The 24,956-nt window shown below is 49.9% G+C and overlaps 2 protein-coding genes across 3 annotated transcripts; one reads left to right on the top strand and one right to left on the bottom strand.

Annotated features, from left to right (window-relative positions):
* Window positions 1-5,179: 5,179 nt before the first annotated feature.
* LOC142907451 (uncharacterized) lies at window positions 5,180-15,459 on the bottom strand. Its single transcript, XM_076056956.1, has 5 exons — window positions 10,560-15,459; window positions 7,780-9,757; window positions 7,334-7,461; window positions 6,922-7,080; window positions 5,180-5,381 (listed from the first exon to the last, which is right to left on the bottom strand). Exons 2-5 carry the CDS (start codon window positions 7,952-7,954, stop codon window positions 5,364-5,366), a joined length of 480 nt encoding a protein of 159 aa, XP_075913071.1. The 5' UTR covers window positions 7,955-9,757; window positions 10,560-15,459; the 3' UTR covers window positions 5,180-5,363.
* Window positions 15,460-15,514: 55 nt separating this feature from the next.
* On the top strand, window positions 15,515-23,954 carry LOC116945277 (uncharacterized). Of its 2 annotated transcripts, none has more exons than XM_076056954.1 (11): window positions 15,515-15,771; window positions 15,924-16,251; window positions 17,061-17,178; window positions 18,528-18,597; window positions 18,893-18,981; window positions 20,286-20,393; window positions 21,612-21,721; window positions 22,023-22,059; window positions 22,895-22,972; window positions 23,519-23,569; window positions 23,813-23,954. In XM_076056954.1, exons 1-11 carry the CDS (start codon window positions 15,711-15,713, stop codon window positions 23,813-23,815), a joined length of 1,053 nt encoding a protein of 350 aa, XP_075913069.1. In that variant the 5' UTR covers window positions 15,515-15,710; the 3' UTR covers window positions 23,816-23,954. The 2 variants fall into 2 exon arrangements, with proteins under 2 accessions (XP_075913069.1, XP_075913070.1); XM_076056955.1 differs by having other exon boundaries at window positions 15,517-15,771; window positions 15,954-16,251.
* The last annotated feature ends 1,002 nt before the right edge of the window (window positions 23,955-24,956 follow it).

Here is a 24,956-nt window from a genome sequence, read left to right as displayed (position 1 = left end):
GTTGCAGGGGTGAGAGTGGATGGGGTTGGGTGTGGCGTGGATGGTGTTGGGGTGAGAGTGGATGGTGTCGGGGTGAGAGTGGATAGTGTCGGGGTGAGAGTGGATGGTGTCGAGGTGAGTATGGATGTTGGAGAGGTGAGCGTGGATGGTGTAGGGGTGAGCGTGGATATTGCAGGAGTGAGCGTGGATGGTGTAGGGGTGAGAGTGGATGTTGTAAAGGTGAGCGTGGATGGTGTAGGGGTGAGAGTGGATGTTGTATGAGTGAGCATGGATGGTGTAGATGTGTGGATGGTATAGGGGAAAGCGTGGATGGTGTAGTGGTGAGCGTGGATGGTGTAGGGGTGAGCGTGGATGGTGTAGGGGTGAGCGTGGATGGTGTAGGAGTGAGCGTGGACATTATAAAGGTGAGCGTGGACGGTGTAGCGGTGAGCGTGGACGTTGTAGGGGTGAACGTGGATGTTGTAGGGGTGAGCGTGGATGTTGTCGGGGTGAGGGTGGATGGTGTAGGGGTGAGCGTGGATGTTGTAGAAGTGAGCGTAGATGGTGTAGGAGTGAGGGTGCATGTTGTAGCGGTGAGCGTGGATGGTGTTGGGGTGATGGTGGATGTTGTAGGGGTGAGCGTGGATGTTGTCAGGGTGAGGGTGTATGGTGTAGGGGTGAGTGTGGATGTTGTAGAGGTGAGCGTGGATGGTGTAGGGGTGAGCGCGGCTATTGTAGGGGTGAGCGTGGATGGTGTAGGGGTGAGCTTGGATGGTGAAGGTGTGAGCGTGGATGGTGTAGGAGTGAGCGTGGATGGTGTAGGGGTGAGCGTGGATGGTGTAGGGGTGAGCGTGGATGTTGTAGGGGTGAGAGTGGATGTTGCAGGAGTGAGCGTAGATGGTGTAGGGGGTGAGCGTGGAGGTTGTAAAGGTGAGCGTGGAGGTTGTAAAGGTGAGCGTGGAGGTTGTAAAGGTGAGCGTGGATGGTTTAGGAGTGAGCGTGGATGTTGTAGGGGTGAGAGTGGATGGGGTTGGGTGTGGCGTGGATGGTGTTGGGGTGAGAGTGGATGGTGTCGGGGTGAGAGTGGATGGTGTCGGGGTGAGAGTGGATGGTGTCGGGGTGAGTATGGATGTTGGAGAGGTGAGTGTGGATGGTGTAGGGGTGAGCGTGGATGTTGCAGGAGTGAGCGTGGATGGTGTAGGGGTGAGAGTGGATGTTGTAAAGGTGAGCGTGGATGGTGTAGGGGTGAGAGTGGATGTTGTATGAGTGAGCATGGATGGTGTAGATGTGTGGATGGTATATGGGAAAGCGTGGATGGTGTAGTGGTGAGCGTGGATGGTGTAGGGGTGAGCATGGATGGTGTAGGGGTGAGTGTGGATGGTGGAGGAGTGAGCGTGGACATTCTAAAGGTGAGCGTGGACGGTGTATCGGTGAGCGTGGACGTTGTAGGGGTGAACGTGGATGTTGTAGGGGTGAGCGTGGATGTTGTAGAAGTGAGCGTAAATGGTGTAGGAGTGAGGGTGCATGTTGTAGCGGTGAGCGTGGATGGTGTTGGGGTGATGGTGGATGTTGTAGGGGTGAGCGTGGATGTTGTCAGGGTGAGGGTGTATGGTGTAGGGGTGAGTGTGGATGTTGTAGAGGTGAGCGTGGATGGTGTAGGGGTGAGCGTGGCTATTGTAGGGGTGAGCGTGGATGGTGTAGGGGTGAGCTTGGATGGTGAAGGTGTGAGCGTGGATGGTGTAGGAGTGAGCGTGGATGGTGTAGGGGTGAGCGTGGATGGTGTAGGGGTGAGCGTGGATGTTGTAGGGGTGAGAGTGGATGTTGCAGGAGTGAGCGTAGATGGTGTAGGGGGTGAGCGTGGAGGTTGTAAAGGTGAGCGTGGAGGTTGTAAAGGTGAGCGTGGATGGTGTAGGAGTGAGCGTGGATGTTGTAGGGGTGAGAGTGGATGGGGTTGGGTGTGGGGTGGATGGTGTTGGGGTGAGAGTGGATGGTGTTGGGGTGAGAGTGGATGGTGTCGGGGTGAGAGTGGATGGTGTCGGGGTGAGTATGGATGGTGTAGTGGTAAGCGTGGATGGTGTAGGTGTGAGCGTGGATGTTGTAGAGGTGAGCGTGATTGGTGTAGGGGTGAGCGTGGCTATTGTAGGGGTGAGCGTCGATGGTGTAGGGGTGAGCGTGGATGGTGTAGGAGTGAGCGTAGCTATTGTAGGGGTGAGCGTGGATGGTGTAGGGGTGAGTGTGGATGTTGCAGGAGTGAGCGTGGATTTTGTATGAGAGAGTGTGGATGTTTAAGGGGTGAGTGTGGATGGTGTAGGGGTGAGCGTGGATGGTGTAGGGGTGAGCGTGGATGTGGCAGGAGTGAGCGTGGGTGTTGTAGGAGTAAACGGAGATGGTGTAGGGGTGAGGGTGGATGGTGTAGGGGTGAGCGTGGACGTTGTAAAGGTGAGCATGGATGATGTAGGAGTGAGCGTAGATGGTGTAGGGGGTGAGCGTGGAGGTTGTAAAGGTGAGCATGGAGGTTGTAAAGGTGAGCATGGATGGTGTAGGAGTGAGCGTGGATGTTGTAGGGGTGAGAGTGAATGGGGTTGGGGTGGGCATGGATGGTGTTGGGGTGAGTGTGGATGTTGGCGAGGTGAGCATGGATGTTGCAGGGGTGAGCGTGGATGTTGCAGGAGTGAGCGTGAATGTTGTAGGGGTGAGCGTGGATGGGGTAGGGGTGAGTGTGGATGTTGTAGAGGTGAGCGTGGATGGTGTACGGGTGAGCGTGGCTATTGTAGGGGTGAGCGTGGATGGTATAGGGTTGAGCTTGGATGGTGAAGGTGTGAGCGTGGCTGGTGTAGGAGTGAGCGTGGCTGGTGTAAGAGTGAGCGTGGATGGTGTAGGGGTGAGCGTGGATGGTGTAGGGGTGAGCGTGGATGTTGTAGGGGTGAGAGTGGATGTTGCAGGAGTGAGCGTAGATGGTGTAGAGGGTGAGCGTGGAGGTTGTAAAGGTGAGCGTGGAGGTTGCAAAGGTGAGCGTGGATGGTGTAGAAGTGAGAGTGGATATTGTAGGGGTGAGAGTGGATGGGGTTGGGGTGGGCGTGGATGTTGGAGAGGTGAGCGTGGATGGTGTAGGGGTGAGCGTGGATGGTGTAGGGGTGAGCGTGGATGTTGCAGGAGTGAGCGTGGATGTTGTAGGGGTGAGCGTGGATGGTGTAGGGGTGAGAGTGGATGTTGTATGAGTGAGCATGGACGGTGTAGATGTGAGTGTGGATGGTATAGGGGAAAGCGTGGATGGTGTAGTGGTGAGCGTGGATGGTGTAGGGGTGAGCGTGGATGTTGTAGAGGCGAGCGTGGATGGTGTAAGGGTGAGCGTGGCTATTGTAGGGGTGAGCGTGGATGGTGTAGGGGTGAGCATGGACGTTGTAAAGGTGAGCATGGATGATGTAGGAGTGAGCGTAGATGGTGTAGGGGGTGAGCGTGGAGGTTGTGAAGGTGAGCATGGATGGTGTAGGAGTGAGCGTGGATGTTGTAGGGGTGAGAGTGAATGGGGTTGGGGTGGGCGTGGATGGTGTTGGGGTGAGTGTGGATGTTGGCGAGGTGAGTGTGGATGTTGCAGGTGTGAGCGTGGATGTTGCAGGAGTGAGCGTGAATGTTGTAGGGGTGAGAGTCAACAGAAGGTGTATATCGGATTAATTGTTTATGTGGCAGCTGCTACATTGGACAGACGGGACGTAACATCAGCGTAAGACTTAAAGAACATAAGAGAAATATTAAATTATCTCAAACACAACTGTCGGCAGTGGCAGAACATGCTTGTCAACAAGGACACTCAATTGATTTTGACAATGTTGCAGTGTTGTGTAAAACTAATTATTACTGGCAAAGACTAATTAGAGAATCCATTGAAATTGAGAGGAACAAGAATAACTTTAATCGCTCTGACAGCTACAGGCTTAGTGCGGCCTGGAAGCGTATAATTAAATAATACACATTACATTTTGATTTAAAGAATTACTAATCTACAACTCATTACTAATCATAACCAATGACTGATTACTAATCGATCATATAATTACAATACCCCCCCCCTCCGCCTCTAATCACTGCACCTGATATGAGTTAAGTGATGACGTCACCCTGCTGCTCTATATAAAACCGGGAGCAAGGGAGGGCTTTACCATTCTGGCGAATTGCCCGATGATGCTGGTTGTATTTACCAGCGAAACGTCGTACTCAAACTGTAAATGTGGATTCGCTCTTCAACACACCGGTGGGCTAAAGTAGTGAATTATTTGTCTTTTTGTCAACGTGACACCTTTTTTTGCTGATTGGCCGTGTCGGGTGGTGGAGGGTTACGACACATTTATAAATAAACGCGATCTAACCCAAAAAACCTTTATTATGAATTCGTCAATCTAGATAATTTATAAGTGCATAGCTCCATTGGCTTCCTAATATCGGAAGGAAGAGCGTTCCAGACGGCCGCAGAAGTGCATTTGAACGCACGCGATGTGTTGACCGTCTCCGTTCGATGGGTGGCAAAAAAGTGCAGTGATACCAACAACTGTTGGGGCGAGCACTGTTATTGAGCGTCTATAAACGTTGTCACAGCACACAAGGAGGCGGTGTGGCCAGAGCCACACATTCCCAGCGCTGATATTTTACACACCGCACCGGATGCTCGTTTAAGGCCGAGCCAACCTAGGGGAGGCCCCAGACCGGTTCCGATATCCGATATCGCTCTCCTCTAACGTTTGACATAGCCAGGAATTCAACTTACAATGCCGGGTTCATAGAGCGGTGGCCACGGCCATGAATTTGACTCGGGAACGCCAGGTTCAAAGCAGCGATTCATAATTTACTTTGACAAGTGAAACATAAAAAAAACAATATATCCGCAACAATAACAGCAAAATAACGACACTGCTGCATGTCGTGACGCGGCGAGGCGACAGCATGACGACACCTGCGTGGGGTTCGCTGTGCTGCATCGCGTGGTTGAACTTCTTTTGCTCCGTACGTAGCCAACCGCGATAATCGGACTGCGGGGCAAGGACAGTTGTTCCCTCCACATTTAGAAACGTGCGTTTAAACAGATTATTTGATGTTCGGTTGGGGGCGAGGGAGCGGGGGGGACGACAATGCCGGCATGGCTCTCTCACCCAGCAGCACGTGGCCTCCTTCGTGCGAGAAGCACACGCCGGGCGTCGTGGGCGCGGAGGTGCAGGGCGTCACGGCGAAGCGGCGTGCTGGCTCCCCCAGGGACGCTCCGTTGAGCCGGGCCCCGCGCACGCAGCCCGGCCCTCCAGCGGCCCTGGGGTGGGGGGGGCGGTGACGGCACACCCGGGGCGCGCGACGCCTCCCGATAGAACGGCGCTCCTCCTTCTCGGCCCGCATGGCTACCGTCAGCGCCACGTAGCGCGCTAATGCAAGACAGGAAACAAATGCATTACGAGCGCAAAACAGAGCTACATACAAACAACACCAAACACCGGCATAGACTCGGCCTTGAACATGTGATCTCTCTCTCTCCACTGTTAATAACACAAAATAACTTTGCGCGCCATTGTGGAGAACATAACAAAGATAAATAAGCAGACAATTCGTTCTCCTTAACGTATTTGATTAACGTAAAAAATAAATGTATGGATTTGTACAGATCTCATCAGCCGCATCGTGGCCTTATGGAAGTGAATATAATTCTCACGTGGAAGGGCGGGTGGAAAAGTGCTGCCCCTTATTCTTTGGACAAAAGTATCTCAGAACTAGTTCAGCATTATCCGCTTCCGCGGGCTATTCTCTAGCAGGGGGCGGCACACTGCTTTGCGAGAGACACCAATAAGTCTGTCAACGAGCGTGAGCGCTCGCGATCGTGTGCTCTTACGAGTCCGTGCCATCGGAAATGCGCGCCGCTCACACGGAGTAGCAGCGCCACTTTAAGTGTCGAACAAAACTGGTCTGAGACTCAAGCATGGATGAGGAACGTCTCCCACAGGTGACCGCCTCCAGTTCCTCAGGTTTGGAGACTCCCGGCGAAACTGCGCTGGCCGCATCGCCGCACAAGGCTTGCGGGCGGGAACGGGAACAGGAGCAACAGCAGGAGTAGCAGCAGCAGGAGTAGCAGCAGCAGGAGCAGGAGCAGCAGGAGTAGCAGCAGCAGCTGGAGTAGCTGGAGTAGCTGGAGCAGCAGGAGTAGCTGCAGCAGCAGCAGGAGCAGCAGGAGTAGCAGCAGGAGCAGCAAGAGCAGCAGCAGGAGTAGCAGCAGGAGTAGCAGCAGGAGCAGCAGCAGGAGCAGCAGCAGCAGGAATAGCAGCAGCAGCAAGAGCAGCAGCAGCAGGAGCAGCAGCAGGAGTAGCAGCAGCAGCAAGAGCAGCAGCAGGAGCAGCAGGAGTAGCAGCAGCAGGAGTAGCAGCAGCAGCAAGAGCAGCAGGAGCAGTAGCAGCAGAGCAGCAGGGTAACCGTGGGATGCGGATCATTGACGGCGTCGATTTGGGGTCCTGTTGAGGCCGGCGCTGTGCACTGCTCAGCAAGATAGGATGGGGCAGATTGGTACAGACCCTTGTAGATCAGACGCAGAATCTTTATTTAGACTGCAGGAGGAATGTGATGAGTTATGAGGCTCTTTTTCATAGATGTCCAGTATGGGTGGGCCAACAAGAAGAGCAGGCATGGTTTGTAAATAATCCTATGGTTTGATGGGTCACCAATGTAACCCATCTCGTATTGGGAACGTTATCGGATAAGATTTCCGCTTTGGAACTCTCAGGCGAGCTGCGCCATTTGACACAGCCCCGGGGGGGGAAGGTGGATGTCCGGTGCTGGCACAGCCGGAGGCGCCATCGCGACAGTCCACCGTTTCACGGAGTGACGCTGACGGCACAAATCGCAACAAAACTCAGAATAAAACCCTCGAATCGGGCAAAACGCCCCGACACAGCACGACGAACGTGGGCGGCTTTCTACCTGCAGGTGTCGCCGGCCCGTGCCGCTCGCGACGCCACCCAGGTAGAGCGGGGAGCGCAGGCCGAACTCCGGGCCCCTGCGGCGTGTCGGGGCGGCCTTCGCCGCCGAGCCGTCCACGTTCAGCTCCCCGTGAGCCTCAGGGCCCACCACCACCTCCACCTGCGCGACACGAAGCGGCGGACCGGCGGGCAACGTCACGCTGGGGGGTTGCCACCTCTGGGGTGCAAACACAACCGGGGCGCATCACGATGTCACATCTAAAGTGATGTACAGATCACTATGAGCATCGAGGCCCACAGGGCTCCCCCACTACGCTGCTTTCTCTGTCTATACGGCTAGAAGGGAGATGTTTCGACTGTTGTAAGTAATGAGCTCCAATGTGTAACATCTGCAAATAACGGACTGCATTCACCATCAGCAGCTGCTGGGACAAGGGCTGCGCCTCCAGGTGCATGTCCAGGTGCCGCCTGTCGTCGTCCCCGCCGGTGGACGCGTACGCGAGCAACCCGTTGGCGTCGGTCTTCAGCTCCAGCGAGGTGCCTGTGAGAGGCACAGAGAGGGCACCGCCAACGTTGCTCACACATTAAAACTACACTATTTTTATTTGACCAGGTAAGGTGTCCTGAGCTATATAGCTCTTTTTCAGAAGTGACCCGCTTAAACACTCACAAATACGCCCACACACACACACACTCTCCCACGTACACAAACTCCCACATAAACATTCACCCACGTAGATCTAAAACTCATTCCTTTAGAACTGCTTTTTGTGTACAGTTTGTTGGTCTTTTTCCCTGCACCTCGGACAAGCACGGTTGGCTACATACGGTGCCAAAGAAGTTCAACACACGTACGTACATTTCCACACTTCGTCAGCTGCGGTGGATCGCGCTGCGCATGCGTTTCCCCCACAAGAGGCGGTCGTGCGTGGCTCCGGCACCGGCACTGTTGCCCCCCTGCCCCCGCACGCCCCCTGCGTGTCCCCCCCACGGCCCCGCACAGCCACCCTCGCCGGGCCACGCCGGCACACCATCCTGCACGGGCCTCAGGTGCCGCGCTGATGAACCCTGGCCACACGGTCACCATCGGTCACCACCAGTCACCACCACAACCAGCCATGGTCACCACCGGTCACACAGTCACCTGTCTCTGTTTATTGTATTACCGTACTAAATTACCAGCATAAGTCTGGCCCAAGTGTGAACAATGGAGGAGGTGGATCATTTCTGTGGATGGATCCAAGACAGTCGTGGATATTCCAGACTTTTATAGCCAGGACCCATGTCTGATGACTAAGTGTTGAAGATGACAATATTGACGACGACAATGACAATGCTATCGACGATGATGTTGAGGATGATGGTGACGATGACTTTGTACGACGCGCGAGTGTGATAGCCACGTGTCCCCGCGGCGCTGCAGAGACACAGATGCACATGCACATACGCGTAGACACAGACACACGCAGAGACACAGACGCACATGCGCATACGTGTAGGCACAGACACACGCAGAGACACAGATGCACATGCACATATGCGTAGACACAGACACACGCAGAGACAGACGCACATGCACATACGTGCAGGCAGACAGACGCAGAGACACAGACGCATATGAGCATACGTGCAGGCAGACACACGCAGAGACACAGACGCACATGCGCATACGCAAAGACACAGACACACGCAGAGACACAGAAGCACATGTGCATACGCGTAGGTACAGACACACACAGAGAGACACAGATGCACACACACGCAGGCAAAGACGCACACGCGCAAGAAAGAACGACAAAGTGACACGAACACATGCACGCACGCGCTAGGGGGGGTGCACACGCATCGAGCTCGTCTCTTCTAACAAACCAGAGCCTGCGGTGGCAATACGGAAATTCCACGTTCCTATGGCCAAGACAGGGGAGACCGAGGCGGCATCTGGAGGAGTTGCACAGAGCGAAGAGGTAAATGGTTGGAGCCTTCGTTGTATCCGTCGCTCATGGTCCGCAGGGTGTCCTCTTTGTCTTCAGGACCACCGCCCCCTCTTGAGGGCGACGGACAGAATCTCACCCTGCCCACACACACAGACTGTTGGGATGAGTGCTGTTCGCGAGCACCTGTGAAGGTCAGCACGGCACACAAGAGGGTGAGTTACCAACACCATGCCCGACCACCTTTGTCTTCCTAGTGGCGATGTTTACACACTGCAAAAAATACTCATTTTTGGCCAAGTCAACCTAGGAGAGGCCCAGGACCAAATCAGATAATCGTCACTGCTGTTGGCCGTGAGTGGCAATCGAACTCAGGTTGCCGGATTCGTAGCGCATTGCGCTAACCGTTGCACCACCACTCCCCACGATGTACCACTCCCCGCAGTCACCTCTCGATTAGCCTGGGTAAGAGTGTTAAAGGCTGTATGGGGGACCTTTTGTCTTTGTTTTTATTATTGTTTGCAGTGATCAAGAAGGGCAACGTGCTTCACTTAGACATGGATGGGGGATGTGAGCCGCGTCAAGGGCCCGGTGCCCGGGCTGCTCACACACACACACAGCAGGAGCTGCACGTTGGAGGGCTGCCCCGTGAGTCTCTCCCCACCGCACCACTACCACCACAACCACCGCCACCGCGCGTCACACGTGACAGGAGTCACCGACCGTTGATACTGGGGTGGGTGGTGTGGCCGGCTTCAGGCCGGGCCGGTACTTGCAGGGAGTAGTAGAAGAGCAGGCCGCTTGGCTGCATGGTGCGGAACGTGAGCCTCGTCTCAGCACGGGGAAGGGCTCCTTGACGGCCAGCGACATGAACCCGTCGCCCGCCAGGTAGGCCTTGCGCGACACCTGCACGCCGAGGTCAGAGGGGGTGCGAGCGCTTGAGAGGCCGCGGGGCCAGCGGCGGGACCTCGGGGAGCACGGTTGCAAGTCGAGCGTCTCGGCTGCACGCGAGGGATGCGTGACAGACGCATCGTAAAGGTTTTTGGGTTAGATCTGGCAAATCGCCCGATGACCTGGTGAAAACGTCACAGTACTCGAATTGTAAACGTTGCGGATTTACACACAAACAACAAAACCAAGTCTGCTGAAGTAGTCACTATTTGGCACGTTTTGTTCACGTGACAAACCTTACTAATTGGCCATGTCGGGTGGTGGTGGGTTAATGAAACATTTATATTCACACGGTCTATCCCAAAAATCCTTTACTATGATTAATATTGGTCACGAAAGCCTTCTACGTGTTAGACTGCGTAACACTTTCTTTCTAAACATTGTGTGACGTTACTCTTCTAACGAGACGTTTCTTTCTCGGAGGTTTTGCGAGCATGTGAGCTCTACGCACATTTTAGCGGGTTCAAAGCGTGATTCACATCTCATTGGGCGGCTACAAACCGACAAGTTGAGAGACTTCCAGTGACAATCACCCGGGTTCAGTTACGCAAACATTTGATCCTTCTAAAAACGAAATAACTTTTTTTTAACTAAGCTATTTTTATTTCACCTGGCCACAAGCCACAACTCAACAAAAGTGGCTTACAAAGTGGACATTTATAGCTGCCAAATACTTTAAACGCACGTTGATTGTAAATGTGGGAGGGAAATAAACTGGAGGACCCGGAGAACGAACGGCAAGGTGCGGTGCGCGTACCAGCACGTCGTCTGATCAGCTGGCGCTCACTCCGATCATGTTCCTTCTGCAGGTCCAGGTTGGTGTCCTGCACCTTGAGGCTCAGGAAGCAGCACTTGAGCCCCGTCTCCATCGTCACGTGGGTACGGCTCCTGCGAGACGCGACGACGCCAACCCCTTGGGGGTCAAATCTGTGCCATCGATCACCGATTCTGACACACTTCCAGGACAGTTGTATGTAGTCTCAGTAGCACTATCAGTGATTTAAACTCTAACAATGGCTGCTGCACCCCTTTCACTAAGAATGCAATGCAACCTGACAGATTCACCACCAACCACTGGGCAGACACCGGGAGTGCGCTACGATAGAGACCCATTGCTGGTAACAGACTACGAGTGCCACACACCCCTTCCCCCTAACTCTCTGTAAAATATGAAAAAAAACTTTTTTTATTTTACCAGGTGAGCCCCACTGAGCTATAGATCTCTTTTTTAGAAGCGACCTGGCCACAAATGTTAGCCCAACAAAGTGGGTTATCATGTGGAAATGTATCGCAACCAAATACTCTAAACGCATATTTCTAAATGTAGAGGGAAAAGTCGGAGGACCCGGAGAAAAATCCACATGATCACGGGAAGAACATGCAGTCTCCAAATATACAGCAGGCGTTGGGGTCAAAATCGAACCCACGACCTCCTGTATACCAGGCGAATGCATTAACCTGACTGTCCTCAAAGATTCCTTGAGGAAGTAACCTTCTAATGTAAGTATGTATGCATGTTGAACTTCTTTCGCACCGTACCTTGGCCAACCGTGCTGTTATAATCATGATAAGTTTATATCTATGACTACAGGACTGCCAACAACACAGTCCCGTATATTTCATAAAAATGGTTGTATATTAAGTCAACACGTGTAAAAGATCGATTGAAATGAATTGGAAGGAGATAATATTTAAACTACCCCTACAGGTGGCAGTGCTACAGTATTGCATTTCAACCAATACTAAGAATTATATAATGTTAGTGCTCCTGTTAAATCAGGCTGCGCTCCTGACCTGAAGGATGGTTTGAGGATACAGCCTTCCAACATATCTGGTATAGATCATACTACTTCATGTAAAACTACAGTACAGCACTGATAGCAATACAGTCCATTACATGTTGTATTAAGGGTTGTTCATGCGTTAGAAGTAGACAGTAATTGAAATTACGCCTGCAGGTGGCAGAGAACCACGCCACGCTGGTGCGCTACACGGCGCTGCTGCAGAACCTAACGGTGCGCGTGGAGCGAATGGAGCAGGGCCATGACTGCTACACAGAGCTGGACTATAAGCTGCTGCGGGTGGAGATCAGGAAGATGGAGCAGCTGGTACAGCAGCTGAAGCTGGACGTCTCCAGCGCCACGCACGATCATCTCCACCCCTGGTTCAGTCACGATTGTCTCAAAGGCACGCAATTGTTTCCATCAGGGGTGCTGCAATGCCCACGGTTCCTTTTGGGCAGATATGCAGACTCAGCTTTTGCAGCTGAAGGTGGCACGTAAAAAGGGGAGTACCTTGGATCACTGGAATGCGGAGGCAGCAGTTCTTGCAGTCGCTGGACTGTGTTGGATGGCTTCTCATAGAGAGCTGAATTGAACTTCACGAGCAAATTTGTGAGGAAAATGTTAAAGCCACTGCTTCAGAATTTTCATAAATTTTGTGAAATCTGTACACAGTATCTGAACATGGAAAAGCTGTACTGTACTTTCTACTGCATGTACAAAATGGTGTTAAAGATCGTGAAAAAATACACATACTGACAAAAAATTACAGCCCTTTATCATTGCACTCTGGTCATGGCGGAGCATTTGGGGGGGGGTTGGGTGGCACTTCATGTAAAATTAGGGATTTCGATCGGATCATTGGGGTTTATCTATATATAAAAAGGAAATTTGTAAATGTGTCTGTTCAAAATGTTTAGCATACTTCCTGACATGCAACTTGAAATGTGCCATGTGGGTACTTTCCAGACTGTACACAATGCAAAAATTAGAAAAATAGACTTTTGTTTTTTTTGGGGGGGAGGGGGGGGGGCGTAATAATGGATATATTTTGCACGGCAAGTGAGCTGTGACTTCACATCTGTGATGTCACCCGCGCATGCGGAAGCGTCACGCAGTGTGCCTGTTTTTAATTGTATCACTTAAAGAACCAGGCTCCAGTCTACATTATAGACTGCCAGTACACTCACCCAGCTTAATAACCAGGCTCCAGTCTACATTATAGATTGCCAGTACACTCACTCCGATGAAGAACCAGGCTACAATCTACATTAGTGTTTTAATTATTATTTCTTTTTAAATTTTTATTCACTTTATTATTTTTCTATCTACGTGACTTTACCAAAAGAACCAAGGAATAGTATGAACTATTCACATATTTTGAAAAAAAAGTGAATATCACTTTTACTGTATGATGATATACAAGAAACTGGTAGGTTATAAAAACCAAATAAGAATTGAAAGTAAAATACTTTGTTAGAGCTGCCTGAGGTTGTAATTTTAAGCATTTTTTTCCTCCGAATGAAGTGAAACACTTAATTATTGATTTCCAAATGTAATGACGCCATATTATTTATGAAAAAAATTCAGAGAAAGAACATAACACCGATTACTAGTCATTGTTGTAAATGTTCAGTGCAGTAACTCATAACATAACTTGCTTCCTCTGGTTTTCCCCTCCACATTTAGAAACATGCATTTAGAATATTTGGCTGCTATAAATGTCCACGTGATAAGCCACTTCGTTGAGCTAACATTTGTAGCCAGGTCGCTTACGAAAACGAGCTGTACAGCTCAGTGGGCCTAACCTGGTAAAATAAAAAAGGTTGCATTCTCAGGCACGTTCTTTGGCTGCTGTTCCATCATCCGCCTTGTCCAAATGCCATCATCTCTTCAATAAATTATTCTCCTCGTGCGTTTATGACTAAAATAAAACAAATTAGGTTACCCTGTGTGTATGTATCACACGCTCGTCTTATAGACACACACAAAGACAAAAGACCCCCGCTTTAGCCTTAACATATTTTTTGTAAAATATATGGTTCAAAGAAGGCCGTATCGGGCATAGGCGGGTGTTGTCTGACCATACTTCACCAGTGCGTGCCGGTAACGCTGGGAGAGCGGGAGGTAGCGGGGCTTGACCAGGACCGGTTCAGATATCAGTCCCCTCTGATGTTCGCCGTGGTCGGGAACCGAACTCGGCTTGGATTTGAAGCGCCGTGTGCCAACCACTGTGCCACCGCTCCATCCCCACTGTACAGCACCGTACTCAACAACAACAAAAGCTTCAAAATACAATTCTGCAATAACGTATCATGCAGATAAATAACTCGTGCGTACAAAGTATGTGTGGGTGACGATCGTCCAGTAAATCAAAGATCGCTCACGGAATAATTCTTCAAACAGTCGTGAAGATTAAAGCTGCAGGCATTGGCCACGCGGCACACAACACATGAGCCTCATAAACACCAATCTTGAGACTCGGTGAAGATTTGCTCAGTAAATAATTGACATTATTATGTCATTGTTATTATAGGACCAAACTTAGTACACGTAATGCTCTCGTGTGCGTGTTCGTGTAGCGGTTAGCGCGTTGCGTTGCTGTGAACCTGGCGACCCGGGTTCGATTCCCGCTCACGGCCAACACCGGTGACGATTTTATCTGAACCGGTCCTGGGCCTCCCCTAGGTCCACTCAGCCTCAAATGAGTACCTGGTGCGGTGTGTAAACATCGCCACTGGGGAGACAAAGACGGTCGGGCGTGGTGCTGGCCACCCACCCCCTCGTGTACCGTTCCGGCCTTCATAGGTGCTCGCTAACAGCACTTGCCCCTACAGTCTGTTAAGGCTACACGGGGGATATTTGTCTTTGTTGTGTCTATAAATGATGAGTAGCGATGGTAGTCTGTACTCGAGAGAGATGTTTGTACTGTACACGTGTCTGGAGCGTTATACACGAGGGGGTGGGTGGCCAGAAGCACGCCCGGCCGCCTTTGTCTCCCTTGTGGCGATGTTTACGCACGGCACTCGGCACTCATTTGAGGCTGAGTCGACTTAGAGGAGGGCGTAGAAGCGGACCGGTGTTGGCCCCGAGTGGGAATCGAACTCGGCTCGCCGGGTTTATAGCGCAGACACATCAACACACAGACATCAACACACAGACATCAACACACAGACACATCAACACACAGACACATCAACACACAAACACATCAACACACAGACACATCAACACACAGACACATCAACACAGACACATCAACACAGACACATCAACACACAGACACATCAACACAAACACATCAACACAAACACACCAACACACAGACACATCAACACACAAACACATCAACACACAGACACATCAACACACAAACACATCAACACACTGACACATCAACACACAAACACATCAACACACAAACACATCAACACAAACACATCAACACACAGACACATCAACACACAGACACATCAACACAGACACATCAACACACACATCAACACACAAGGCACATCAACACACAGACACATCAACACACAAACACATCAACACACAACCACACACCCCTCACCCTCCCCTATAAAATATCCCAATTACTTAAATACTTCAACTAACTTTACTTTATTAAAACACGTCACGCGAGTCTAAGTCCAATCGTGTGTTCTGATTATTTTTAATTTATAAGTCAAATGGCTGTGCGCCTCGAGGCGCCGACATCAACAGCCGCTCTGGTCAATGGCCATCAAAATCAACAGCCGCGCAAACGAACCAGATCACATTTGATACACTTACAGAACGCCATCGCACGGCGTTTATATGACATGCTACGTAACGATGTTGTCGTGGATTGTAACGCGTTCACCATTGTTGTTGTTGTTGTTGTTTTTGTTGTGGTTCTCGTGAAGGGCGCGGTTCTCGCGAGATCTCGTGACGGGCGCGGCTCTCGCGAGATCTCGGTAACCCGGAAGGGGCGGGGTCTCAGAGACGGCAGGGCGGAAGCACGCATCAGACGGCGGAGGGAGGCGGAGAAGTTGGCTGTGACAGTGGCGCGGAACACGAAGACGGCCAAGCAACGCGAATCACAGCCCAGCAGTGCCGTGGAGTCCACGACGGCGACAACAGCTATGGCGAACGAAGCCGACATCCTCTCGCTCTGCGTGGCCATGGCGAACATGACTTTCCAAGGTGCGCGTCACTATCGCACAACACAGCAGCAATAACACACAACACAAACCTATAACATACAAAACACACATCAGCATTAATGTACAACATACAGCACTGTCGCACATGTATTATAATGTAAGTTCACAAATTAATATTCTCCACTGACTCAGATTTTAGTCCCCCCACCACCGTGTCCACAGAGCATGAAGTGTGCATGGAGACCCAGGCTACAGCCAGGAGTCCTCATAGAGGCCCCAGACCCCACATGTTTGAGGAGTTGTCTGGGTTCCCCGCACGTGGTGGAAAGAGAGGCGAATATGCACACCATATGGGCACCTGGAAAACAAGGAATGGTGCAGGATGGACACGAGGTGATGGCGGAGGCTCTTGTAGTAGCGGAGGACGAGATGCTAGAGATGGCCGAATCCCCCGCTCCCATCGTATGAGTGGACGTGGAAATGTGGACAAGGGGGATAGGTCGGGTTCCTGCCAGCGCCGGTAAGTTTAACTGAGCGCACACCGTGCATGTGTGTGCAGAGGGGACGCGGTGATTAGGCCACTGCACTATGTACCTGGGGACCTTAGTTTGATTTCCAGCCATGGCTACATCAGTGGAGATTGATATATGAACCGGTCCCCGGGCCTGCCCAAAGTCGATTTGTACCTGCTGCATTGTGAAAACTTTAGCAGCAATGGGGCAGTGAAGGCGGCCGGGTGCGGCTGACCAAACCACCCACCCCTTTACATGCCATTTAGGCCTTAATAGGCGCTCACTGACATCACTTGCTCTTACAACCTAGGTAGGCTACAAGAGGGTTATTTACTCTATATGATCCGGAAGGCCACCACAATACTCTTTTCCCATAGCGGTGAATGAGGCTCTCACCTCAATCCTCGGAGCCCACATCTGATTCTCCATGGTGCGCACGCCCTGGTTTTCATACAGCATCTAGAGATGTGTTCGAGTTAGACGCTATATACATCCATCAGTGTTTAGCTATTGCGTTATTTTTAGAGTCGGGGCATAATTTCAGCTGGGTCTGTCTGGGTCAGTAACATTTTGACTAATAACCTCAACCCGGCGCACCACATCCAGTATACATCTTGCTCTGCCTGTGGCTATTAGTCACGTTCCTATTATAGTCGACTAGCGACCTAGAATATAATGCAAACCTCGAGTAGAGCCTGGACACTGCCTCTGTCTGGGCAAAGCGCAGGTTTATCTCATGTGCCTAATTCTTGCCCTCATCGCTGATGTTCTGTGCTGTTGTGTTTTGTTTGTGGTGCACCTGCGTTGCCACCACCAGCGGACCCTATACGATGTCCATCTGCAAGGCGCAGCGGCAGCAGCTGCTGATGGCCAAGCGGCGCATCTTCAAAGCCGATTCTGCGGTGCCAAGCCAATTGTGCTGGTTCGAGATCTCGGTAAATGTACTGGGGGGTGTGCAAACGTGGAGATGGAGTATCCTAGGTATCAGGTTTTGAGAAAGAAATGCCAATTATAAAAGGTTAACAGTTGCACCAAAATAATTATAGAATATAGAGACTTGTCATTTTGGTGACCCAGGTCACTCTCGGAAATGTATGCATTTAAACTTATTTCACACCATACATAGCCAACCATGCTGACCGGAGGTGCGGGAGGACAACTAAACACAACAAGTAGTTATAGGGAAATGAGTTGTCAATTTATATTTAAGAGTGCATAGCTCCAGTAGCTTCCTGATATTGGAAGAGCGTTCCAGAAGGCCGCAGAAGTGCATTTGAATGCGCTCGATGCAGTGACTATCTTTTTTCGATGAGTGGCCAAAAGCCACTACGAGGATGACTGGAGCTCATGTGATGGTTTATGCTCCTTGACAAAAAGTGAACACATCCTGGTCTCTTGAATTCTCAACTGGTTAAACAAACTAAACTTTGACGTTGTAAAGTATCTAGTTTAAATCGACATGCAACATTGATATATAAGAATAGATGTTAGCCTTTCTGGCAATAAAAATAGTGTTAAGATGTTATAACACCATTTTGAAACCTTTTGCAAGGAATCATGTCTGCATTAACCATATATGCTCGTGGTGAACATGCAAACAAAAAACATGCTCTGGTAGTATATGCATTGTCTTTTAAACTGATTGGTCCACACCATAGACAGCTTTCTTTAGAGCCATGCCCTCTTAAACTTGTGATGCTATGACACTTTTCCTATATGGACGCAACCATATATTTATACCTGGTTCAGTTTGTTAACATCACCAATGGGGAGACAAACACAGCTTGGTGTGGTGCTCACCACATCACCGTCTGGTGTACCTTTCCGGCCTTAATTAGTGTTCACGAAGAGCACTCGCTGCCCCCAATACTCTGTAAGCCTAAACAGGGAGTATTTTCTGTGGTTGGTTGAGCAAACCCACTGCACTCTGGTCCCGGCTCCAGTAATCACCCTGCTGTTAGAGTGGGTATCTGAGCTTGGTCAATTTGACCTAAAATAAACGTACAGGGCCATTACGTAGACAATGTTAGCAGTGACAAAGACAGCCAGGTCTGTGTGTTACTATGCCCACTGCTGTGCCAAGTCAACTCAGCGCGGCTCAGGCAGCGACAGGTTGTTTTTCTACTGCAAAAGCCGTGTCACTGAGTGACACGCAATGCGTGTAGATGACATGGTGATGCTGTGTCCTCACATTGTGCTTAAAATTGGTGCACCCCAACAGACCCTGTCATAGCAGCCAGTTTATGCTAATGGGGGATGCGACATGTGCGTGTTCTTTTTACAGAAATGTTTGAGCCAAAAATATGACCCTACCAACAAAGCTCTGGACTTGAAGGCGGTCAGAATTAATGAAGGTAATTGAAACAAACATTTGTGTTTTTTTAAGTTTACTTTGCACTCCTGCACATTGACAACTTGTCACAACTCAGCTTTATTATTTGAGCCGAGAATCGTTCATACTGTTTCTTTAGTCTCATTTGTTCTAGTTTATTCATCCTGTTAGCCTAAAGATATCATTGTCATGTCATTTTAACTAATATTTAATTAATTCATCCTTATACGCATCACTCACTGTATGCATCGCGAGGGTAGGAGTTGAGTTGAACGCAACGCGTAATGAATGCACGATCACCCTCCCCCACTCCCCAGAGCTGGAGGCACGTGGTGTCGACCTGGTTTTGAACCGGAAGGACCACATGGATGGTCTGAACAAGATCATCCGAGAGAATATTCCAATGGTACGGCCTTCTCCTCTCCCCACGTGTTTTAATGCTTTGCACCTAAGGTATAGTGTTGCTGCGTTAGCTCTCTTGGTCCATTCGTCTGTAGGGCATTATTACTCTTAAAACACATTCCTGCAGAGGGAGCTGGTAGGAACGTTGCTTGCCTCGAATGATGGCTCAACGAATTGGCGGCTTATAATTTAGAGATTGTGAGCATCCGCATACTCCAAACGCATGTTGTTGATTCTCCACGTGGAGGGAAAAATGTCGTGAAGATGGCCGGACGTGGTTGGTGGCCACCCACCCCCTCGTGTGTGCCGTGGCCGCCTTCCCCACCCCGCCCCTCCCTCCCCACCCAGCCCCTCCCCACCCTCCCCTCTCCACCCAGCCCCACCCCTCCCATTTTTGGATGGACGACAGACGGACACAATAATCCCTTGTGGGCTGGGTGGAACCAGGAGGTTCCTACCAGTACAAAATACGTACCAAACTGCAGTATAATGTGGCATTGGTATTAGCGACTAGATTAATTAGTGCTGGATTAGAGGCGCGTCGCCACACGTGGATGTTGGTGCGTGCTTCATGGTTGCGTAGCCCCCATTTTACCTCGCGGTCATCGCCGACCATCGACTTGAGATAAAACCAAAACGAGGCACGGCACGACATTTACATTGCTGCTATTGCTGCTAAACCGTAGGTGGTGGCACTGCACTGCGCTACGAACCTAGCGGCCCAAGTGTCTATTCCCGCTCACGGCCAAAATCAGTGACAATTATTCTGAACCGGTCCTGGGCTTCCACTAGGTCGACTCAGCCTCAAATGAGTACCTAGTGCGGTGAGTAAACATCGCCACTGGGGAGACAAAGGCGGTCGGCGTGGTGCTGGCCACCCACCCCCTCGTGTGCCATCCTGGCCTTCATAGGTTCTCGCTAACAGCACTTGCTCCTAGTCTGTTAAGGCTATACTGGGGATCTTTGTCTTTTGCCTCCCTTAGAGGGGAGCGGTAGTGCAGTTGTTCGCACGCTGCGCTATGAATCGAGCGACCAGAGTTCGATTTCCGCTCACGGCCAACACCAGTGACGATTATCTGAACCGGTCCTGGGCCTCCTCTCGGTCGACTTAGCCTCAAATGAGTACCTAGTGCAGTGTGTAAACATCACCACTAGGGAGACAGAGGCGGTCGGCGTGGTGCTGACCACCCTTGTGTACCGTGCTGGCTTTCATAGGTGCTCGCTCACAGCACTTTCTGCAAAAGACTGTTAAGGCTATAAGAGGGACCTTTTTCTTTTCTGTGCCTCCCTTGCTTTCCACTCCCACAGATCACATCCCTGAATCTAACGTGCAATGACCTGCACCGGTTGGATGACCTGGCAAAACTTGCCCAGCACACTCCATCTCTCAAGAAGCTGAACCTCTCCAAAAACAATGTGGGTGTGAGCGCCGTTCAATAAATCGCGACGTGACGCTCGCATGCCTGGTGCACCTCTGGTGCGAGCGTCGCGTTGGTTCAGATTCCTCGCCACAGCGAGTCGACCGTTCGTTACGCGATTCAATCCAAGTATCGATATACCTACTATTATATCTTATATCGTCTCCTTTTGTTTTGGTACTTGTTCATTTCCGATTCGCTTGATATTATTTTAAGCATGTATTGGGTATCAGATATGCCTTTAATTAGTGGAAACGTAATTAATTATTTAAATGCAATGAATACACAAATGTGAAACGTACTATTGCAGTTTAGTACATCAACATGTATCACCTATGGGTGGTACCTGTTGATGTACTTTGTACAGTAGGCCCGCAACTCCGCATCAATACGTCAATTAACTTCAGTCATTGCACTCACAACGCATGCACCAAATGGTGTGTCGGAACCAGTTCTTTATTATTCATGCAAATTATATGCACGTTAAATTAGGCTAATGACACATAAGAGACAGACAAGGCAGACAACTAATTATATGGACAAAACATATTGGGCTGCATGAACAAGATAGGCAACAAGACAGTGCAGACAAGAGAGTACAGTGAGACATACGATGAGACGGTCAGTACAAATGGGACACAGTACATACTGGACAGGACAGACCACACAAACAAAATACAATTAATACAAACAAAAGACGAAACATAGCATGGACTCTTGAATTTGACCATTATGCTGAAATGGGCTAATTAATCAATTAAGTTGAGAGCTGATACATTCACTTAGAATATGTGATTGCAGTATTTGGCCTCCTTTGTTAACCCTTTTCAACGAATATTAAAGGAATTTCTGCATTGACTCTGCCCATTCGTAATGGAGGGCAATGTAACGTTCATAAAATGTGATCCAATATAAACGAAATGTTTGTATAATGTGTTGTTACTATCAAGGACACCCAACTGAATACCGCACACCAATGATGAAAGGGTTAACCAAAAGAGATGCAAACTATAGCACAAGGGACTGTTTACAAATATGCATACACATTTTGCCGTGACAGCTGCGCGTCAGCTTTTGCACGCTAAGGCAAATGCATTCTGCAAAGCGTTACAATCCATGCGTGGGCATGGATTGTAATGCATAACTTGTGGTAAGTTGCCCAGAAGCATGGCCCTTATGCCCCTAATTGTATGGAAATATCTCCCCTGCCATGCAGCTCAAAGATGTGAGGGAACTTTACCCACTGAAGGCCTTCAATTTGAAAGAGCTATGGCTGAACGGGAATCCGCTGTGCGACTCCTTCCACGACCCAAATGCCTACATGAGGTACCGCTCCTTCGTCATGAACGCGACATTGCCCGCTTACCCATTCGCCTGTCCGTCCACGCAGCTCCCCACTCACCCAGGCACTCACTCGTCCTCATGCTTATCCACCCACTCATCTACATGGTTTATCTTTGTGGTTGCCTGTTCAACCAATGGCTCGCCCGCACGCCTACTCCCCCACCCTCCAGCTTCACCCATGCACTCAACACCCCGCTCGCTCATGCGTTCATCCACCCGGTCACTCACACACACTCCCTTGGCCTTGTGTCCCATCTCTAACTGCATGTGTGTGTGTCAACAGCTTCGTGCGAAACCACTTTCCACAGCTCGTGATCCTGGTGAGTGACCCTCCACAGATGCCGGCCCTCAAGCTATCCCCACTCTCTGTGATATTTGTGTCTCCGTGCATTCCAGTTTCCCCACACATGCAAAAGTGCTTGTGATCAGAGGATTTTGCCAAATGCACCAAGTAAAACACTTCTGAAGAAGGTCATCATTTCCTGCCTTGGTCAAACTACTGCTGGATGAATACCTCCCCTAAGCCATTGAAATTTCTCATGATTGCGAAATTGTAATAACCCACCTAGCACCTGCCCATGAACAACTGTTAGATGGGTTCCATCTCATTGCTGCATTCTTGATCATCAGCCATTAACCCTTATAAAGACGTGTCCTGCCCGAGCCCACTTAAGTTTCTTAATTGTTTGTATAAGAGTTCACTTAAGAAAAGGTTACGTGCAGTTTACAGATGACACAGAGGAACATGAGCAGCTGTTGAATGTCATCTGTTTTTTGTTTTTGTCCTGCTGGCGGTTATCAACATCATCACTTATTGCTTCAATCATCTATCTCTAACACCATCTTTGACTATCTTCGTCACACATCTACCATCGTTACCACAATCATCACTATCATCATCATTGCCACAAACACCACCACTATTGCCGTCATCTTCATCCTGACCGCCAACATCATAATGTAATTCCATCATCACCATGATCCCTTTCACCATAACTACTACTTCCACAACAATCATTACCATCTTTACCATTATCTTCATCACCACGACTACTGTTTCCATAATCATGCTCACCACTATAATCAATCACAATCATTATCGCCATGATCTATACCACTTTTTACAACCACTACCTTCACCATTGTCACCATCAGGATGGGCAGATGCTTTCGCAGCTGCGAAGTTCTACGCCTGTGGTGCCCTCCACGCCTGCGGTGGTGCACAGAATTGCGGTACGCTTCGCTGCAACAATGAGAAATATTTATTCTCCCAACTTTTCGAGGGCCATGCGGCTCTTTGGCCACAACCCTGGCATTACTCCTACCACTTCCCATCCTCCATTTTGTCCACAGCCAGATGAAAGGAACAATATTTATTTTAAAATAATTATTATTAGAGGTTTAACGTATGCTTGAAATGGCTTAAGCATATACCAAGCTCTAATCAATCACTTGTTTACATATCCACCATTTTATTTTACAAAACATTGGCAAAAACTTAAACTTAATCAGCAGCAGCTTAACAGTTGCACCTCTTGTGCACTGACTTTGTGACATTATGACTGTTTCCGAAGTCGGCCAACATCAAAGCGTGCAGCTCCCATAGGAAAGCGAGCAAAGCGGCACAATGTAAGGGGTTTACATGACCCACTTGGAGTGGCGTCGCCCATTCAGGCTGCCATGGGATCCAGGCCAGGCCTAGTTATCTGGTTGGCAAACTGGGTAGTCATGTTGACGTCTCTCCTGTGTGCGTGCGCGCCCACTCTCGGGTGGCTGCAGGAGAACAGCTGGCAGTTCCAGCAGTGTGCGAACACCCTCATGGAACTGAACGTGAGTGCCGTCCCATCCGCACCGTTTATGGACACGACTGATAGCAAACGGTCGGGCGCATTCGCGTTTGACGAGCATCACTAACGATACCGCCCATCTCCCCTTCTATTCCACCCCTCTCTCTCCCCCCTTCCCTCATCACTGTCGCCGTCCGCCTCGGATCTCCGAAAACCGCGGTCGCCTACCTTCATCGTTCCTTTTCGTCCGACTACCGGACGGATTCCACGGGAGGCGTTCGTACAGTGAGCAGGCGTCCGCCGCAGATTGCTGGCGATCTCGGCACACATTCTCCTACCAACCCTTTCCTCCACAACCCTTATACATTGCAATTTATTTGTTTTTACCCCATTTGGGGGGAGAGGAAAAAAATAAAAAAATAACTATATTTGAAACTGTGTCCTCAAACTCACGACACACTAACACCTTGTACCCTGGTTGTTATTTCCCCCCACCTATAACCATGACATCACAAGACGCTGGCATGACGCAATGGTTGGTACACAATCCAGAAGTCGCTAGTTTGATCTGTTATCGTGGTAATCAATGGAAACGTTTCTTAAATCCATCCGGCTTATGTCCACACAACCGATATGCTTGAGTGGATAAACAATTGGAAGAACGCAAACATCCCAAAGAAGCGCCTCATTGTGGATCAAACCATCAGGAAGCTCACTGGCCCCTCACCACCGCAAGCAGTGGGACTCCATACATCAGATCCAACCTGGCCATGGCAGGAGAAATTTCCTCCACAAATTGAAAAAAAAAAGTGTCACCAAAATGCCACTGCAGGGCACCGCAACAGTGGAACACGTGCACACACCAGGAAGCTCTCTTGACCTGGTGAAGACCTCCAATACCAATAAGAGGCCACGGTCTTGGGTTATTCTTTGTGCTTTTGGGGTCCCTGACTCTGTTCACAATCATTAAGGACCATTATGGTGGGAAGGCCCGTGTAAACATACGGACCCGAGTGTCAGAGCCATTTCCTCCTGTTTACCGTGGGGTGCGACGGGGATGTCATCTGGCTCCGATACTATTTCACATAATTCCCGGTCGTGGCCAATAGCAGTGGTAAATTATATTTGAACCGGCCCTACCCCTCCCCTAAGTCGACTCAATCTTAATTGAATACCAGGTGTGGTTGGTAAAAATCAGCGCTGGGGAAACAAAGGCGTTTCTGGCAATAACACCCCAGCATGACAAGTTTGCGTCTGACTGGCAGTTTCTTAGCACAAGCCACTGTATAAAGTACAGACGATATGCATCTGACATTATATTCTCAGCATTTATGCGTTTATGTTTATAAGCAGTGTTTAGTAATAATTTTTAAAGAACCTCAAAATATTCAACTTAATTTTCGTTCACACGGTGAAAAACAAATGCAGTG

Source organism: Petromyzon marinus, chromosome 79, assembly GCF_048934315.1.
Source record: "Petromyzon marinus isolate PM22_M1 ecotype Great Lakes invasive population chromosome 79, UKy_Petmar_22M1.pri1.0, whole genome shotgun sequence".
Lineage (NCBI taxonomy): Eukaryota > Metazoa > Chordata > Hyperoartia > Petromyzontiformes > Petromyzontidae > Petromyzon > Petromyzon marinus.
The sequence above is the reverse complement of the archived record's forward strand: the minus strand, read 5'-3'. Positions and strand labels throughout refer to the sequence as shown.

What these genes read in the sequence shown, in the direction of transcription:
- LOC142907451 (XM_076056956.1), bottom strand. Translation starts at nt 7,954, where the DNA reads ATGGTGTGCCGGCGTGGCCCGGCGAGGGTGGCTGTGCGGGGCCGTGGG. An exon ending in AGCTGACGAAGTGTGGAAAT is followed by an intron (nt 7,462 to 7,779) that starts GTACGTACGTGT and finishes TGCCTCTCACAG; the next exon opens with GCACCTCGCTGGAGCTGAAG. An exon ending in TGTCCCAGCAGCTGCTGATG is followed by an intron (nt 7,081 to 7,333) that starts GTGAATGCAGTC and finishes CGTGTCGCGCAG; the next exon opens with GTGGAGGTGGTGGTGGGCCC.
- LOC116945277 (XM_076056954.1), top strand. Translation starts at nt 15,711, where the DNA reads ATGGCGAACGAAGCCGACATCCTCTCGCTCTGCGTGGCCATGGCGAAC. An exon ending in GGCGGTCAGAATTAATGAAG is followed by an intron (nt 18,598 to 18,892) that starts GTAATTGAAACA and finishes CCCACTCCCCAG; the next exon opens with AGCTGGAGGCACGTGGTGTC. An exon ending in TCCGAGAGAATATTCCAATG is followed by an intron (nt 18,982 to 20,285) that starts GTACGGCCTTCT and finishes CCACTCCCACAG; the next exon opens with ATCACATCCCTGAATCTAAC.